Genomic DNA, 20,284 nt, shown 5'->3' with positions numbered 1-20,284 from the left:
GGGCTTCAAGAAGCCTGAATTACCAATTGTTGGATATACTGAAAAGGGTAGGAGATTTAGGCAAGGTCTAAAATTTTATGACCTCTGAAGTTCTTTCAAATTCTGAGATTTTACGAATCTACTTGATAATGGACATATTGTACATCTCACTGATAAAAACATTTTATAAAATGTCAAAAGATCCATTCATACAACATCTTATAAGACAACAGAAATAACTTCCATGTTTTTACATACGGATTCAATCATGGGCAGTCCTATGTTTATTTTAAAAATAATAAATGCTCTTCCAAAAGACTTAAACATAAACATTGCTGGAATGAAACAAAAAGATATTGTATATATTCATATATGTATAAATCATCTAAATGCATTAGAGGGTACTAAAATAGCTGTGGGCAATAAAGCAGAGAGAACAGATCAAGATTTTCATCAATAACAAGCATTTGCTATAATATTTCAGTACCAGCTTAAAAAATCAACAATGAGTGATGAGTATTACTTTCTTGGAATAATATCATTGTGATACTCTTTACCCAGAAGAACAACACCTCCACTAAAAGGGACAATGTTTCCTCTCTATTGCTAGAAACAACCTGACTGATAAGATGTACAAAGATAAGTTAAAATTAAGTCTTGGTAGCAATCCTCCTGCCTTGGATTGCATGTATGTATACTTACAGTGACCAACTGTTTCATAAATTGTATACATGAATATCATTCAGAGAGAAATGAAGATATTTTGTACAGTAAAAACTCGTATTTGTATAGCACTTTACAGGTGTACAAGATTTGTCCCTTCTTAAACCCTTTGAAGTAGGATACATACTAGCATCATCCCCATTTTACAGATAATAAGATCTAGAGCTAATAAGCCTTAAAAATCACTTAATGTGATATCCTCATTTTATAGGTGAGAAAATGGGACCCAGTGAAGTTATGACTTGCTCACAGTCACATAATTAGTAAATAGCAGGTAGAGATTTGAAATCACAACCACCAACTCTAAATATAACTTTCTTTTTATGACTCAACCTTGCTTCTATAGCCAAAGAGAAGTTAAGTGGTTTGCCTAATGTCATTCAACAAGTCAATGATGGAGCCAGGATTCAAACATCAATCAGTCTTCTAAGTTTGAGTTCAATGTTCTTTCCACTATGGAAGAGCATATAAATTAAATCTATCTATCCTTGTGCAATGAAAAAAATGGTACTCAGTAAATATTCAGCTTTATGGATTAGTCATTGTTCCCTAATAAGAGGCTATGAATTATGGTCCAAATTAATGAGTCACTAAAATTCTCATGGACAAATTAGTGTAGAATGCTAAGCTACAATTCCAATAATTATGTTGTGTCTTTCTCAATTCTGGCACTTTCAGCTGTGAATACACTATTTCTATATTTCCTGTCCCAAGGTAGTAATGTGGTAGGAAATAGCTATTGGACTCCTCTTCAGATGAAGCTGTATTTAAATGAAAGATTAAGTTTTATATAGCATACTAGGCAATTTTTCCTACCTCGATTTTTAAGGAACATTTTATAATCATATTTCCATCTGAATGATACTTGGTACATGTAAGATGGTTTCTAATGACTACTATTTCTAATAATCACCTGCTTCAGAAAGCTCCCTGCCTGGCTCTTACCTGAATTATAAGGTACTCACACATATTCTTTAGGAAATACCAAAAATCATAACTTGCAGGTGTTTCATGGAATTACTCTAAGTAAAAGCAATAGTGCTTGAGAGCAAAGAGAAAGAGAGGTATTTGTTTCTTAAATGAATAGCCTTATTTATAGCAGTTCTTTAGGAAATGGAAGCTTTGAAAAGTGACAAACATCAAAATGCTAAACAATAAAATCTCATCAAATTGGAGTCCACAATTCAGAATTGTTAACGATTGGGTCATATTGGACTGAAAGAATTAAAATATTCCTTTGCATGATCTATGAAAAATAAGCTTTGCTAAGTAAAATAATAGTGTTTCATATTGCTCTAGTTAAGAATGAAACACAAAAAAACCTTTTTCTGGCCCTCAGAGAACCATTTCATTGAAAACTCTTCTACTATACATGAAATGTGCCAACTACAAATGATCCCTATCTATTTTGTACAAAGACCTTTGAAACTTGAACATCCCTCTTTTCTCTGATTGTCAACAATGTTACTGCTCAGCATGTACTTGAATGTAAATAAAAATAATCTTTTTAAGATGTTAAAAATTCAAACTTTTCATTGATATTTACTTTTCCCTTAATGGGACAGATATATTACTGGTTTTTACTTTGTACGATAACTTCTATTTGTGATTTTAGATTTTTAAAATGATGGATTGACAAGTGAATATTATAAAGACAATTTACTTTGTGTCTGTAGAGGAAGGTAGGCATCTACGTATGGATTGATACTTTTAGGGGGGAAAAGTAAATGAAACAGGAAAAAATAGTTAAAACAGTTTTTAAGACAGTTAAAATCTGCCCTATACTTGCTAAAATGAGGATCCCCAAATGTTTGTTTTTCATTCACTTGACTACTTCCCCCCCCCTTCAGATGCTCCTTTTCTCTCATTGGTGCTGTTATTATTGGTTTTGTCTTGTCTTATTTGCATACAACAATTGTTCATGGAAGGGAAGGGACTGAGAATGTGTGTAGAAACTACTTTATATTCGTATTTATGGTGAATTCCTTGGTTTTAAAATCAAATCATCTGATAGGTAACAAAGTAAAGGGCATTTACTGAGGGAAAAACCTACAAATTATTCATTTAAAAAAAAACAGTATTATTAATATAGCTTCTTATATAGAGGATAGCGCTATAAAGGGATGTAACTTGTTTAAGCATCTAAAGTTTTATAATATTTTTTCTGCTGCCAGCTATGTTTTATAATGGATATATGCATTTATCAACTTACATGTACTTAACAACCATATATATATATATATATATATATATATATATATGGTTGTCATATATATGGTTGTTAAGTACATGTAAGTTCTAGCTAATTACGAAGGGAATATTTGAAAATTTCAAACAATCAAAAATTCCCTTCAATTGTTTTGGTGTCAAACCAGTATTTTATATGATTTCATAATATGTGATATAATGTGCAATTCAACTTTAAATAAAAGATGATTCATTGTATGAAAAATAGCACCACTGGCAATAATTGAAAATTCTAAAATATTCATTTACTCAATAAACTCTGCCCTGCCTGGTTGCTGACAAAACACTTTATATGCACGCTCGTGGAAAATGTAAATCTAGTTCTTTATATAAAACTTCCTGAAATAAAGTATTTAATATACTTCCTTACTCTTTAAAGGGTTAATAAGCAAAGTTTACATTTGGGAATTTTCTGAAGCAAGCTCCTCCCTTTCTTGTTGGGCTGCCAAAAATCATCTGACAGGAAACGTAAGATTAAGTTTGTCCTACCTAAGTGAACAAAGAGTGCTCAGAACAGGCAACTGGTTTACTGCAGAGCGGGAACTTTTCTAATCCTGCTGGAATCTACAGTGCTTCTCAGAAAATATCACTGAAAAAGTTGTTTTCTTTACTTTAACATCTTGTCTCTGGATCATCTCATTTTGGTCACACTGCAGATCCTGCTGCTTCTCCCATAAAGGTTAACTTAAAACTCCAAACATAATCATGTGGAAAATGGACATTATTGATTCCTATGGTCCATTGTTCCCCCATTCTAAGTCCCTGAAGTTCAAGTTCAATCTGGAATTACATCATGTCTGGTTTCTCCTGGTTACCAGACGGCTTGAGACGTGACCACAGCTACAGAAAAAACAAACAGCCTTCTTCACGCTTCGGCTCCCCTATCGATTCAAACATAAACTTTTTTTCTTTCTCTCAAGTATGCTTCAAGTATGGAGCATGGTTAATTTAGAGATTAAGTTCCAAATTAGATTATCTAATGGCATCTTAATGGATTGCTGACCCATTTCCTGTGGGATGGCAGCATGCAAGTCTGGCTGGAATACAATTCATTTCTTAGGAAGTGTTCTGAAGACGTTTGCCCAGATAGAAAGGAAGCATCGTATTCTGCACATCTTTCTTCATAAAGGAGAAACTTAGACAAAACTGCAATGGATATATATGTGCGTGTGTGTAGATAGATACATGCACGCATATATGCCGGCTGGGGACGTATCTCCGTAACTGCTTTCGGTGACAACTTCTATCAGGAGAATTGTTTCATTCAGTCAAAGCTAATATTTTAATTTCAAATTAATAAGCAGGTGTGAGCAACTTCTGTCAGGATCAGCTAAATGTTTTAAGCAATACAAAAATGCTGTGAGCTTACCTCACAGCAAAGGAAGTTAAGAGTCCTGTTGCATAAAAATGGTCCTCTGTTATTTGGGCTTTTGTTCTTTCTCTACCTAGAACTGAAGATTATTCCATTCATCTACCTTATCAGCATTTTTATCAGGGTCCCAGAGTGGTGCTAGGGGCATGGAATGGTGCGTAAAAAGTTTGAACACCCCTACAGCTGACAGCTGAAAAGGAAATTCAGCACTCTGAGAATAAAGCTCCCCCCAGGAACCCCAGGAACAACCCAGCTGTTGTACTGTACTTATGTGTCAAGATAACAAACTGAAAGCAGGAAATGCTAACCTAGTGAATTTGCCTGGATGGTCTAAGTGTACTGTTCAAGCAAAAGTTAACCCTTCATACCACCTAAGGGGGTGTGTGTGTGTGAAAGAGTTAGTGTGCATGTGTGCAAGTCTGAACACAACTGTATGTTGCGCATTGTTATGAAATATTGGTGCTTAACCTATGTTAAAATATTTGGAGGCTTTTGTGAAGTCAATGTGTGATCCAAAAAGAGGAAAGGAAGGGTCTTACATAAACAATCTGAGTTTCGCTTGGAGTGTGTGTGTGTGTGTGTGTGTGTGTGTGTGCGCAATGAATGATATTACCTCACTTCTCTTTTTTCCTTCCCACCCCTTCACCTCCCCTGCCCCTGACCAACCGGCTCCTAATAATCTTTACTGGCTGCTAAATTTCTCTTGGGAAATCAAGCAACTCTCTAAAATTGCAGCAATAAACGACAATTTCTTCTAAAAACATATGTAAAAACTAAATGAAATATCCAGTTCATAGAAAAATAACTGTCAACACCCATAACATAAAAAAAGATAGCTGATAAAAGTCTCTTCGGTACCATTCAGTCATGGTATCACCAGAAACACAAAAGTCCTTCCAATTATTTTGCTAAAATCTTCAATCTATTCATTATTTCGGAGGCTGAGCAAATGGCTTGTGTAAATATATCCCTCAGTAACACTCACATGTTTATTTTTGGCCATCTGAAGTCTTCATCTATGTTTATATAAGCCATCAAACACACACACACAACCACTCAGTTGTGGGTTGGAGTTTCCTCCCCCCCCCATAAGAAGTGAGGGGACAGAAAAAAAAGGATGAAACAATAAATCCTGTTTCTCTTTTGCATAATGTTTTCCTCCCACATTTTAAAATAACACATTTATGTTATTACTGGATAGTATGCTTGCTTTTTTCAGTCAATTACATAGTTCCTTCATGTCTGATAGCACATGCTATTTGCTAGCTATAAGCTTCAAGGGAAAAACATCCAGTCAAAAATAGTCTCTGTCCTGCACTTCTATTCACATGTGTAACTTGCACAATTAATAATTTGACTTTTCCAATGAGAGCACAGAAACAACAGTAATTCACATAAACAATGCATCATTCCTCATCCTCTGAGAAGATGGCCTCTCCTAAACTGAAGGGAGAAGAGTAAACAATATGGACAGCACAAGGGATGATCTCAGTTTGCTTGATTCCACTACCTGATCTGTGTTTACAGAGAAGGGAGAAAAAAGATTTTCAGAAGAAGCCAAGTCTTTCACCACAAAACATACACATGTTGTACAAATTTACAAGCTCAATACAACAAAACACATTTAGAACTAAAAGGCCAATGAAAACTCTCCCTAAGAAGTCAGCTTGGATTCCTAATGGCATTGATTAGACATTCTAAATAAAAGAGTAGGGGAAATTTGTTGGATTAAAATGTACTTGCACAGGTCAGTCCTTACCATCATAATGACCAGTCACTATGGAAGGATGAGTGTTTTAACAGAAGAGCTCCATTCCACAAGCATACTCACGTTAAGATGAAAAGGGTCAAGATTATATTCCTGAGTTATTGGTCAATAGATAGATAGAGAAAGTACTGAAAATAAAGTTTATCTTTGGTTTCTCCTTTCTTGCTTCAAAGTCTCTAGGGGCTGCCTTTGTTGGAAATGCTATTTTTCCTCACTTCTGTTATGCCAGAAGCAAAATAATTCATGGGTTAGAAACAACTTTCTTTTGGAGAATTCTCAAACTTCCAGATGATTTTAAAACTACAGATACTTCCTAGGAACCCTGTCAAACAACTATTATCAGAAGAGAACAAACTGAATTTACCAGAAATCATTTTTATCATCTATTTTGATAGCCAATTGGCAAAATCTAAAAGTAGAAAAAAAATATGTCTTCTCAGATGATTATTCTTTTAAACTCTGATCTAGAGCATGTTATATGTTTGTTGTTCAGTCCTTTCAGTTATGTTCATTTTACTCTTTATGACCCCATTGAGGTTTTCTTGGCAAAGATACTGGAGTGGTTTGCCATTTCCTTTTCCAGCTAATTTGCAGATGAGGAAACTGAGGCAAACAAGGTTAAGTGATTTGTCCAGAATCACATGGCTACTAAGTGTCTGAGGCAGAATCTGAACTCAGGAAGAAGAATCTTCCTGATTCCAGGCCCCCACTATATCCACTGTGCCACCTAGTTGCTCATATTATATGAGTACTACGAATAAAAGCTCTTTTTTTTCTGGCCTTACAGTTGACTTACACTGTCTTATAAGATACTTGGAATAAGCTCATGGAGGGAAGCTGTTTATCTGACATGTTCTCAAATGGCTCTCCATGCCTAGCAGTCATTGAATAAATAAAAATGTTATTAAATGAATGAACATTTTCAGTAACAGAGATTCTGAATGACTATGTGAGGAGAAGGCATATTTCCAAGCCACCTTTTTCTTATAGCTTTCTAGTGTTGGATCTTTTCCACATTATATGACCTATCCGTCCAAAGAAAATTACATAAAATGGGATGGGAGATGAGGGCTGGGGGGAAAGGAATGTAGTTTTCTAGTTTTCCTATTCTAGATTTTCTATACCCAGGATGGGTTACTCTACCCATCTGTGCTCAAATAAGGGATGAATGTGCAACATAAAATAATAATTTAAAACTGCTGTATTGTTTACTAACCAAATTCATTCTAGAACATTTACACTGTGGTTCCCCCCCCCCCCCCACTCACCTGGCCTTTGGTGATTTGGCCATTTTTTTGTTGACTTCTAAAATCAAAGGAAGTACTAAAATAGTGCAGTATTTTTTAAAAATAAGATTTTATCATGTCTGTCAATAAAGTATAGCTTTTCTCCTTTATCTCCTTTGAGCATACTAAGCTATTCTGGATCGAAATACAATTTTTTTTCAGTGTTCAGTATCTTAGAGGTATACTAAAGGATATTTTTATGCCCTCACTCACACATACATGCTCACATACATATATAATTACTTTCTACCTGATCTATGAGTAAACATTTGTTCTTATGTTAAGGTACATAGGGAAATGGTCCACGCTACTACCTAAAAGGTGAAAGCTGCCCAATTGAATAGAAAAACATGATTTGGGAGCTTTAAAAAATGAAACTATTAAGCTACTCTCTTTAAATCCAAAATGATGTTAATTTTTTAAAAATTCTGTGTATTAACAAGATAGGAAGTTAAAAATAAAACGAAAAGAATCACTTTCATTAAGTTAAAATAACAGGAATTAAGTTATTCATTTTGAATTTAATAAAAGCAACTTTTATTAATTTCATTATTTTAAAGTGCTGAATAAGTCGTTCCCACCCATACTTAGAAGGCTCCATACATCTACCAGTAAATGGGCAATTCGTTTACAAATGTACTGTTTTCTATGTGGTGTTGGGAAAACAGGTTGGTTTTACTTTTGTAGAATTCACAGTGAGATAAATTTACCTCTCTCCATAAATTTATGTTTAGTTACCAGGTATGAATTAAAAACCATGACTTATTATTTAGTTGGCCAATTTGAATGAGATTTTCTCCTCCTTAAATACCTTAAAATCCTAAATTGATAGTAATTTATCCTCACTAATTTAAATTGCTTTAGTACCATTACATAAGATTTCTTCACTAGACTCTTTGCTTTGAATGTGAGTAGTCATGGCCAAAGAATTCATCAGTGGGTGGCCAGTCTACTGGCAATGAGTCTCTCCATGCTTAGACAGTATGTCTTAAAAGTAGACATAATCTGCTAACATAACCATAACTTTCTAAATGATTTCCCCAGCAAGCAAAGTCAATTTTCAATCATTCATTCTAATGGATAAAATGAAGTGAAATGCACATTTTATCCAAATCTCCATTTTCAATAAGCTACCCCATACACAAATTCTGCGGGTATTGATATTTAACAACAAAAATCAATTGATTTTAGTTTCAATTTCAGTCTCCTCCCACTGATGGAAGTGTTGATGATTAACGAAATGGCTTTGAGTTATTGGTTGAAGGCAGAAATTGAAATGAGGGCTATGCTGAAAAACTGAAAATTGACTACAGAAATTGCTTCACTAAATAATGATTTTTTTTTTGTTCTTTGGGTCCTAAAATCTAATTACTTGATGCTGTTTTGTTCCTTTTTTAGCATTGTACTGTTGCCTGATTTGGAAATTCAGATGGATAAATTACTCTACCGATGCAAATTGTTTTAAGGTTGAACTTAACTTAGTTATTTAAAAAATAATAATAAATGAAAAGAGAATGCATAGCCAAAAGATATTATACCCATAGATTTTGACTAAATTTTGACATATATTCTCTGAAAGGCCAGTTAAAACAGATATTGTAGCTCATGTTATTTTTAGATGTAGTGTAGGTTTGGAAATAATTAAAATGTTACCTTTGCCAAGTAATTCCCAATGTATCCTCACTGGCACTGGGGTATAAATGCCTGCCGTTTTGATTCATGGTCCAGTCACAAATCCTCAGCTGTCAATTGAAACCTAGCAGTCAGATATGGATCGAGCAGTACTACAGTTTTTAGTATTTAAATGAATACATGCAAACTAGTACTGTACATGGCATAAACCTTACTTTCCCAAAAGATAACGTTAAAAAAAAAGAAAGAAAAGAAAAGAAAAACTTACTTTGAAAAGCAAAATTCCTAAAGATTGTTTTAGATAAGCTACTTTAATATGTTCCTCTAGTAATTAAAGCATTCAAGAAAAAGTTGTGCTTAGAACATAACCATTAGCCATTATTAGAGTACAAATTGAGCTGAAATAAAAGAAAATGTTAATGTTCAATAGTGATATATATTTTTAGAAAGAAAATCAAAATGCTTTGTATTTATGCAACATACTAAATAGTCTGCACTAAGGTCAAATAATCATTAACTTTAAGCATGCATTTTGCAAACCATAGAAAACATGCAGTTTATAGGAAGAAGTCCCCATCTTACACCCATTCTCCCTATCTCCAATTTAAAAGTGCACAGGTATTTGGCAAGTTTAGAAGTTTATTAATTTAGTGTTACTGAAAGTGACATGACTTAGAAAGAGGTGATAAGAATTTCTAATCTTATTATGAACTCCAAGGAACAGAATTTAAATTACTGTGTTACATTTAAATAAGAGTGAGGAATGCACTCAATGCAAGCTGAAACAAATTCTTCCCAGGTCTCCCAATCATCAGTTCTGCCCTTCAGAGACTATTCATGTAACCCTATACAGCTCTGTTTGTTTAACAGCTGCCCTACAGTGCTAGCAGATTTATTGAAAAGATATACTGCTTATTTTTATGCCTAAGAAAGTAAACTTATCTGGCTTTGTGGAGGAAAAAAATGCCTCGAAATTATGGTTTTTAACCTTTAGGTATCCATGCTGTAAATAAAGTACATCTTGCCTGATATAGCATTTTTCATTATAGAACATGACATTCGCAGTGATTAACTGCAGAAAATGTTTATTGTTTTTCCATGGAAAGCTTAAGTATGCTTAAGGATACTGATTATGGCCAGTCATTTTCAACTTCTACTATATATTTTAGTGTTTCCTAGATAAGTCGGTGGTAAAATACAATTCTGAATATTGAAATCTTGACTATGATTTCTGATGTGAAATTATGAATAATGTAATTTTTTTAAAGATTTGCAAAATTCCCTCCTAATCTAGTTTGATGATTATTTTTCAAAAGGTCAAAACACCATTGTAAAAAGCTCTATCATTATACTACAGATGTCTCAATATTACAGCCCCCCCCCAAAAAAAAACACTACCTTAATCATCCATTTAACCAGTCACGTGAGGATACAGCCCCCATGAACAGGCTGTAAAACCATTTTAAAACTCTATTAGTCTCAAAAGGAAATATTTATTTTTAAAATGATATTTTATTATATATCTCAATGTCCAGTACCATAAGTAGACAGGGAAATGTGTGACAATTTCATTAAATACCAAGTATGGAAGTCTGTCATTCTAAAAAAGTAAAAAAATAAAAAACAAATTTGCATTCTTGATTGGAGCATGTAAGTGTAACTCTACATTTTCAGCGTTTTCTTTATTGTGACATTCAGGAGGCCAAATGGGAATGACTATAAATAGTGACCTTCGGTTGAAATTCTAAGTTTAAAGTCTCAGTAATGGGAATATTTTCACCTAAACAGAGTCGGTGGGATTGGGAAGCTGTTTGGTTGTTGTTGTTGCTGTTGTTGTTTGCACAAAGTAATAAGTATCAGGACCTAAAAAAACCACATTATGACCTGAAGACTTTTTTTTTTTAGTTTTTTTATTTAAACCCTTAACTTCTGTGTATTGGCTCCTAGGTGGAAGAGTGGTAAGAGTGGGCAATGGGGGTCAAGTGACTTGCCCAGGGTCACACAGCTGGGAACTGACTGAGGCCAGCTTTGAACCCAGGACCTCCTGTCTCTAGGCCTGACTCTCAATCCACTGAGCTACCCAGCTGCCCCTCCCCCCCCCACCTGAAGACTTTTTAAAAAACACTTATCTCTAAATATTTTGCCAAGAAGCTGCTTGTTAAAATATGGGGACCTAAATCTATATTTGTTTTTATTTGTTTATAAAAAATATAATATAGTTTAATAAGTTCTGGGTTTTTTATTTATCTTTGTATCTATATGAAAGTTCTCATAAAACTTCATAAAAAATTTTTTCCCAAGGAATTTTATAAATCCTGGTCTTTATATTAAATATCAGATTGGAATGACCTAAACAACAGTGAAATTACTTCTCCCTGAGAGAAACTTGTTGTGGAGATAATAATGAGAGTAACTTTTGTGGGGAAGTGATTACTCCATCTCAGCAGGTGTAATAAAGGAGAGGAAAGTGAGGCATAGTCTGGATGTCTGGAGGGAGGATTTCAAAGGATCTAGAGAAAAGACAGTTAGGATTCCACTGCTAAAAAATCACAAGGGAAGTCTGACCAGAAAGAATGACAAGATTTTAAGAATTAAATTCTGAAAGATACAAAGAGAAACAATTCTTTTAAGGATAAATAGGAAGAGAGAGCTGAAAAGGCCAATGAAATTCACAGCCCAACTTAAGACTTCTAAAGCTCTGAATGAACTGATGCTGGCAAAGAATGATAAGGACATCAAAAGGAGTTTATTTGGCTATACTGAATTAGAAGAGGATTAGAGAAAGGATAGCACTATTCATAGACCCAGGTGAATCACAAAGGCCAAATCACAACTTTTTCCTGAAACATAATAACTAGAATGGAGCAAAATGGCTAGCAGGCCCCAAACTACACATACCCTAGGGTACTAAAAAAACAACAACAACAGCAGCAAAAAAAACCCAAAAAACAAAAAAAAAAAACACTTGGTGGATTTGATTGCTGAATCACCACTGATAATCTTTGGGAGAGATTCTATAGGCTCACAAAAGGGGAAATGCTTTGATATCAATAAAAGGGAAGAAAGTAGAATTTAAAAACTACCAAGCAGAGAGCTCAATTCAATTTCTGGAAAATAACTAGAAAAGATCAATTAAAAAATGGCTAGTGAAGATTTAGAAGGGGAAGCAACGATCACAGAGAATCAGTATAGCTCCATCAAGAATAGATCATGATAAACTAGCCTCTTTCTTTACAGATAGAGTTACTAGATTGGTAGATCAGAGAGATGTTAAAAATAACATTTACTTAGAATTTTCAGAAAGCATTTGACAAAGTCTCTCTTCTTCTGGAGAAGATGGATAGGTGTGTGCTAGACAATCAGGAGGACACAGAACTTGATGAAAGGTCAAGAACCAAAAGTAGTGGCAGGATTTCACTATGAAAGGAGATCTTTAATGGAGTATATCAGGGATCTTTGCTTTGTCCAGTATTGTTTAAAATGATAAAAGCAAAGATGGAATGTTTACCACTTATCCCCTTTAAGAGCAGGGATCACTTTATTTTTGTCTTTATATTCTAAGCACTTAGCACAGAATTCTGTACTCAGTAGGTAATTCATAAATGTTCACTGAATTTTATTGAATAACACAAAGAGGCATGGTAAACATCCTGGATAATAAGAGTAAAGATCCAAAAAAGATTTTGGCAGTCTGGGACATTGGGCCAAATTTAATAAAATGAATTTTAACAGGAATAGATATCAGGATTTGGAGAAAAAAACCTAGGTTTGGATCTTGGCTTTGCTACTTGGCTCTTTTGTGTCTCTGGGTAAATCACATCATTTCTCTGGTCTCCATTTCCTCATCTAAAAAAACGAGGGCATTGAATTAGATGGCCCTAAAGATCCTTACAACTCTAATCTTATGATCCTTTGGACTTATACTTGGGCCTCAAAATAAACTTCACAAGTACAAAATAAGGATAGAGTGGCTAGCTAGTAGTTTGTCTGAAAAAAAAAAGATTTGAAATCTTTGCTGTTATTCAGTTGCTCAGCTGTGTCCAACTCTTCGTGACCCCATGGACCATGACATACCAGGTCCTTCTTGCCTCCACTTCTCAGTCTGTCCAAATTCATGTTTATCATTTCTATGACACAATCTATCAGTTTCAATCTTTGCTTTCCCCTTCTCCTTCTGTCTTCACTCTTTACCAGTATCAGGATCTTTTCCAATGAGTCCTGTCTTCTCATTATGTGGTCAAAGTATTTAAGTTTCAGCTTCAATATTTTTTTTTCAGCTTCAATATTTGACCTTCCGGTGAAGAGCAAATTATTTGCTTTACATATTATGTGATTTGATCTTCTTGCTGCCCAAGAGACATTCAAAAGTAGCCCCAAAAGAAGACAATAGTGTGATTTTGGCAGCAAAAAAAGAAAAGTACTTAAGTCAACACCACATTAAGAAAATCAGAGTTTCCAAATTATGGAGAGGATAGCCCTGTACTTTGAGCTGGTCAACAGAAATCTGGAACATTGTATTCAGTTCTGATGACAAGATTTTAGAAAGGAAATGGATAAATTAGCATTTTTTCCAAAGGTGGTTGGCTAAGATGTAGAAGAGATGAGAGACTCAAGACCATACCCTCATCAGGATTAGAAGGAACTGAAGATATTTTCCCAAAAGTAGACTGAAAAGGGGGTGGGGAGGTTGTGGAGATATCAGAGGCAAGAATTATAGCTATCTTCAAGTAAATGAAGGATAATATTGTGAAAATGCTCTAGTCAGCAATAGAGGTCACAATTAGGACTAACAATGAATGTAATTTAGGGGAAAAATCTTTCTAGCAAATTTATGTTTCTAAAAGTAGAATGGGATTCCCTGGGAAAATAGTGGGCTCTTCCTCATGGGAAGTCTTTAAGCAAAAGCTTGGATGACCACTTGGGCAAACTAGAGTATTTGCTGGGGTATGGTCTGGGGACTATTGGGGGTTTCAGTGAGTATATGGAGTCAAAGCTATTTTCATAATAATGCTGACATTTTAATTTCTAATATTATAAATATATATAGAGATAGCAACCCCTACAAAGCTCTTTGAGGAGGGTCTTCAATAATTTTTAGGAGTATAAAGGGATCCTGAAATCAACAAGCTTGAGAACCACTCCTTGTTGGATGCTTATTCAGATATGTGTAGGATTTTATGGCTTTTGAGGTCCCTTCCAACTGAAATTCTACAACTGCTCTTTTTTTTTTTTTAAGTTTACATTTTAATGTCTAGTCTAGCTTGGTTACTTGAATGGAAAGTCTCATTGATAGGTTCATATTTAACATTAGTAAAACATTCTGAAAGGTCCCAAAGGAACATAAAGCAGGGTAAATAACTGAAGTGACAGGAAATATATATAATTCCATAAAAGTTTTTTTTTCATATTGGTGGTTGTTTCTCCTATCAAGTATCCAAGATGTTATTGGCCAAAATAATCGTATGACAATCCAATGGATGCTTCAGCAGCTAGGGGCTTTGTACTTTAAGCTTTACATTCCTTTGGAGAATAGAGTATACTAAATATATGGTATTAACAAGATCATAACAAGCTTAGTAAATTTATTTTCTCTTGTGTTTAAAAAGTTATCTCCAGTGGGTCATGTATAGTGAGGGGCAGGTCCTCAGTTTTATGAATTTTTTTAAGTTAGGCTATCAAAAAGCTGAAAGCAATTTAGTTGAAATGGACATTTTTCCTGTAACATTTTTAAACATAAAATTTAAGGAAAATGATACTTTTTAAAAATGTTTTTTCTCCTCTCATAAAAGCTAGAAATTATGATTTTACATTTATGAACAAATCAAAAGTACCAAATTCCAGGATAGTTTGAGAATTCAGCCTGTGAAATTTAGTAAGTTCCTTCTTTTGTTCTTCTGAACCATAGAAATTGCTTAGGCAAACACATATCTGTATATTCAAAGATGAATATACAGCATTTCACTTAATTTATTTTGGGGATCCTTTAACATTTAGCTAGACTTAATAGGAAAATTAATTCAATTATTAAAATGTTATTTTGCCCAGAAAATAGGACAAAATTCATGTCTAAAAATGTGGAATGATAAATATCCCCCAAATTAAAGGCCAGGCATAAAAAGAAAAAAAGGTTGAAATGCTTAAACATAAACTGACCCAACTAAGCATTAGAGAATGCTTGGGTCTCTCCTGAAGATGTTTCTCACATAGTTTACATAAAACTGGATCAAAGGACAATAATGGGGTCTATCTGACCAGGAGAAAAATTCTGGGAGAAATGAAGAGGGAGGCAATTGTTTAAGCACCTCCAATTAAGATGTCAAGAACTTCAATTATTACACCATGGAGGTGTGTGAGTGTGTATATGTGTATGTGTCTGTGATCTTAGAAGTTCATGAAATAGGTAAAGGACATCAACTATCAGCAGCAATGCTTCTCTAGGTATTAAGGGTCAACTCAGAGCATCCTTTTATTTACCAGGGCTCTTTTAGCACATCAAAAAGGTTAAATCAAAGAAATAAATACAAGCACACTATATCCTTTTACATTGAAAAAGCTGAAAATAGTGGACAGAACTCTGAACTTAAGAGTTCACAGACTTAGTCTTGAGTCTTAGCTTTAAACATGTTGCCATAAGGAAGTCACTTCATGAATCTGAGCCTTCATTTCCCAGTTGGTAAATGCAGATGACAATACTTACATTATCTCCTTCACAAGATTGTGGTAAAGAAAGTTGATTTGTAAGCACTAACGGTCTACATAAATGTGACTCATTATTATTATTCTTTTTGCAAACTGGCAGAGTCAGCCACATTAATAGCCTCTAGTGAGAAAATCTATCCTTTAAAACTTGCTATTAGTCAATAAAGTAGAACTGTCAAACCAAACAAAATCTTCTTATTCAGAGACAGTTAATGGGCGTTGATCAAATTTATAAATGATTTGTTATACAAATATTATATTTCTTTGACATAGGCTGAAAAGCCTTAAATGGTCCATGAGCTCAATATGAGTCAATGGTGAGACATGGCAGCCAAAAAGTTAATATGATCCAGAGCAACATTGAGACTCATAGTGTCCAGGAAAAGGAAGGAGATAATCTCTTTGTTTAGCCCTATTCTGAGCAAATCTCCAGTACTCGGTTTATTTATGGCCCCCACCCACTTTAAAAAAGTTTTTGATAAACTTACATATTTCTAATGGGGTCTTAAGAGAATCTTATATGATAATTTGTTGAAGAAAGTTGGGATGTTTGGCCTGAAGAGCAGACTTAGGATGGTTGGGGTAGGGGAAGACCTGTCATCTATCTTTAATTATCTGAAGGGTTGTCATAAGGAAAAAATAGTCAAAATTTGTTCTGCTTAGCTTCAGAGAGCAGAGAAATGGGTAGAAATTATAGAGGCAAATTTAGGTTCTATGTAAGGAAAACTTCCTCACAATTAGAGCTATGCCAAAATAGAGTGGGTTGCCTGAGATAGTTGGTTCTTACTTTCTAGAAGTTTCCAAACTGAAGCTGGAAGATTCCTAATATAGAGTGCACTGGATGATTTGAATTTCCTTCAAATATTAAGGTTTTGTGATTCTGTGAGAAAAGATATCTAAATTCCTTCAGGCTCTCCAAATTTCCTCAAATAAGGCCATTTTTTTGACCTGTCAAAAAAAAACCCAATCTAAGAGAAAACTCTAAAAAAACTAAAAAACTAAAAACTAAATCCTTTAATATTAAAGGAGCAGAGATTTTAATTAATGTCATGAGAAATTTTTGATGGTTCCTGATAGGATAAAACAGGATTTTCTGAATAGGATTCTAAAGAAGGCACAGTTTTCTCAAAAGGCTAAAAGAAAGGGGCACTCTATATATGTCACTGAACCATTCACTGACTTGGGATGGAAGGGACCTTAAAGATCATCTAATCAAGCCCTTTCATTTTAATGTGGAAACTGAAGCATAGGAAAGGGGAGTAGATTGCCCCTGGTTGAGTAGCACATGAGTGGCAAAGCCAGAATTAGAACTTGGATTCCTAGTTTATTTTATCCAATGTCTATAGCACCAGATTACAACATATGAAAGACTTCTACAACACCTTCAGAGTCATTTCAAAATTCTACTTCCATAACACGCTCAATCTATGTTGAAACCATGGCAAAAGGATCATGTTAAACAAGCCTCTATAATCACATAGCCTCAACAGATGTTACCGTCAGATCATCAGGGAAGGAGTGGGCATAAAAATGGAAAAAAATTTAAAGAATATTTTAAAAATTGAGCCTGACATCCTATTCAAGGGAGTCTATTTTTGTTTTCCAGAGACCTCTTGTTAAGGAAACTGAGACCTGAGTTCAAAGATCAAGAAAGGCTTGGTGGCAGAGTTGAAACTAGAACACAGACCTCTTGTCAGTGAAGTGTTTTTGATTCTCTAACACAGCAGATTCATATTTACGCTTCACTTTACTTCCCCCCCCAATTTTTCCCCTAAGGACTATAATATGTACGTGTGTGTATATGTACATGTATGTATGTATGTATGTGTATCCACATCCACATATTTACAAATGTCCTTATCCTCTTATGGTTTTTGACATGGGTCATTTGAAAATAAAATTACCTGATGTGCATATGTTTTTTCTATGATGTTTCTGAATTTGATGAAAGGAAGCTAAAATAATCATATTTTTAAATACAAGACAGAAAATATAGCTTTAGTTTGATTTAAAATCAGGGAAAGGAGCTGATTTTATTTTTATCTTTCTATCCCTAGCATCTCACCTCTACTAGGTTCTTTATAAGTTCCTGTTGAACTGAATTGAATGAACTCTGTTCAGCTCTCTGTTCTCTATAATTCTCTTTCAGTCCAAGAAGAGAAATGCAAAATGAATGAAAGATAAAAGGCAAGCAATGATATGATTTTTTTTCTAATTTAAGAAAAGCCCATATTAAACATTTGCATAGGGCATTATTTTGACTAGAACTTCCTTTAAATGTGTTTCCTTTCCAGCAAGCGTATGTGAAAAGTGACCTCTTATCCATTTTCATACCTCCCTAGTGGTCATGTGAGATGGTTTTACGTCAAGTTGTCAATTACGATAACACACACAATAAGAACGGGCTAAGTGTTGATAGCCTATTTCCTGACTTTACTGCAACGTTCTATTTGTGAGCCTGCTTGGATCCTTTTTTTCCCCTTCAATCTCTTGCCTCAAGTAATACCATTACCTATCCAAATGGTTTTAAAACTCTAGGCTCTTCTCTGCTCCTTCCCACCCTACAGTGGTCTTTTGTGTTTACATTTTTCTCAATAAATGGGAGAAGGGGATTTCCACTAAGGGCTTAACAACTAAATGATGCATCTTAAAAAAAAGTTAACTTCCTACTTATCCTGTTTCTGAAAATGGACATATTTTGTAGATAGGAAATTATAATTTCAATGAAAAGAACTCTTTTTTTTTTTTTGGTTTGTTTCAAGAATGTGCCTGATGGTTTTGCAATGATTTCTTTTCAAGTTAGCCCAGTGAAAGAGACCATAGCCCTTAATCATCATGCATTGCATGTATCATGCCCAAGCCCAAGCATAGAGAAATCCATGCGATTATGATAAGTAATGCAAGGATCTTAAACGAGCAATAGCCCCTCAGCCATTAACTTTAATATTAGATAGCAATACAGTTATGAGATTATTTGAGAAAATTAATATAATGCTTCCATACTAAACTTGACTTTGCTTTACTTTCTCATTTCATGGAAGTCAAAAGTGACTTCCCACATACCCTATCCAAAAGCTTAAAGCTGCACTAAAAATTAAATAGATGTCCTTCAAAATTTTGGAGAAGAGAGCTTTTATTTTTAAATAGGAAGCTTCTTGACATCAGTATCTTTATTTCTAGCCTGTAATAATATAAAATAAATGTGTTTCCCCCCTTTACTGGGTAAGACTAATGTTAGGACTTTCTTGTTAAATTACAATCTGAGGCTTAAAAATTAATGTGGATAATCAAGTTTGCTAGATGGTTTTATGATGTTACCAATCAGTCTACAATGTCAAAGACACAAAGCTTGCATTTAGCAGATTCATTATGAAGTAGGCCAGTTCCAGAATTGGCCACACTTATTCATGTGACTTCTCTCATACTATCTATTAACACTACTCTAATAGAATTGTATATGAGGGGATTACTGTATTTTCAATACACCATCTTTTTCTATATTATTCCCATTTACTTAGGGAGATACTATTGGGAGAGTACTATTTCTCCATGCTAAAATGAACAAAATGTACTTATGGACTATTTAGGGAAGAGAGGAAAAGGAGCGCTTTGCCAAAGTGATTGTAAGTCAGAGATAGTAAATCTTCCACTCTTCCAGAAAATTACCGAACCATAAGAAGACATTTCTTAGCAGAGACTAAAAGAGTTCAGTTTGCGAAAGCAGTAACCATTAGTTCTTCAAGCCACCACACCATCTTCCACATGGAAAGTTAAGAAGAAAGCAGTTCCAATTGAAATTCTCATTGAAAGATTTGATTTAAACCAAGACTTAATAGAAAACACATTAAATTAAGCAATGACCCTAGAGACAGTCTAGTTCCAATACTTAACAACACTCAAACACTTGTTAAAAGATGAAGGAAAACTTTATAGGAGAGTTCTAATCAACTTGCCATGAGCCATCTTTTGCAGTTAATTGGAGCAGATCACTTTTAACAGCAAATTGCTAACATATTTACATACACGTGCATCTTTGTAAATCATTCATACTAATTATGTGACTTTTTCTGGAGACTTAAGTCAAATTACATATTTATAATGATATTGGTGATTTTTTTCTAGCTTATAAACAGCTGGAATTTCAAGGCCATTAGCTAACAACCTCCATTGGCAATGACCATTGTAAGAAAGCTTGCACAGATTTGAAATTAATGTATGTACACCTACCAGTGTAACAAGCTAACATCTTTAAGAGCATAATTTTCAAAGTATTTAGATATGAAAATGTATTACTCTCACTGCTGATATGTGCTCTCATTGGATTTAGTGTTTCCCATCTCAATTCAAAAATTTCAGACATTCTGGGTTTTGGAAATTGATATAGCTCTGCTTAACTCTAATTGTCTGGAAAGATTATTTATAAGAGAGTCACAAGTATCCAACCAAGTTAAATTTATTGTTAACCATAATTTATGTATGCTACATTATAGTTCTTTTTAGGTAGAAATAGAGCACTCAATAATATACATCAATACTTTTTCATAACCTGAAAGGATAAATCTTCATCAAGTCCCCTGC

At 34.2% G+C, this 20,284-nt stretch overlaps 1 protein-coding gene across 9 annotated transcripts in view; it reads right to left on the bottom strand.

The window, feature by feature from the left end:
• The window catches only part of NFIB (nuclear factor I B), a 547,931-nt gene that overhangs the window by 9,013 nt on the left and 518,634 nt on the right, over window positions 1-20,284 (bottom strand). For all 9 annotated transcript variants that reach the window (XM_044685408.1, XM_044685416.1, XM_044685441.1 and 6 more), the window contains one exon: window positions 9,029-9,117. In XM_044685408.1, the coding sequence (XP_044541343.1) occupies window positions 9,029-9,117 (89 nt within the window). The remainder of the gene's footprint in view (window positions 1-9,028; window positions 9,118-20,284) is intronic.

This window comes from Gracilinanus agilis, chromosome 1 (genome assembly GCF_016433145.1).
Source record: "Gracilinanus agilis isolate LMUSP501 chromosome 1, AgileGrace, whole genome shotgun sequence".
Lineage (NCBI taxonomy): Eukaryota > Metazoa > Chordata > Mammalia > Didelphimorphia > Didelphidae > Gracilinanus > Gracilinanus agilis.
The sequence above is the reverse complement of the archived record's forward strand: the minus strand, read 5'-3'. Positions and strand labels throughout refer to the sequence as shown.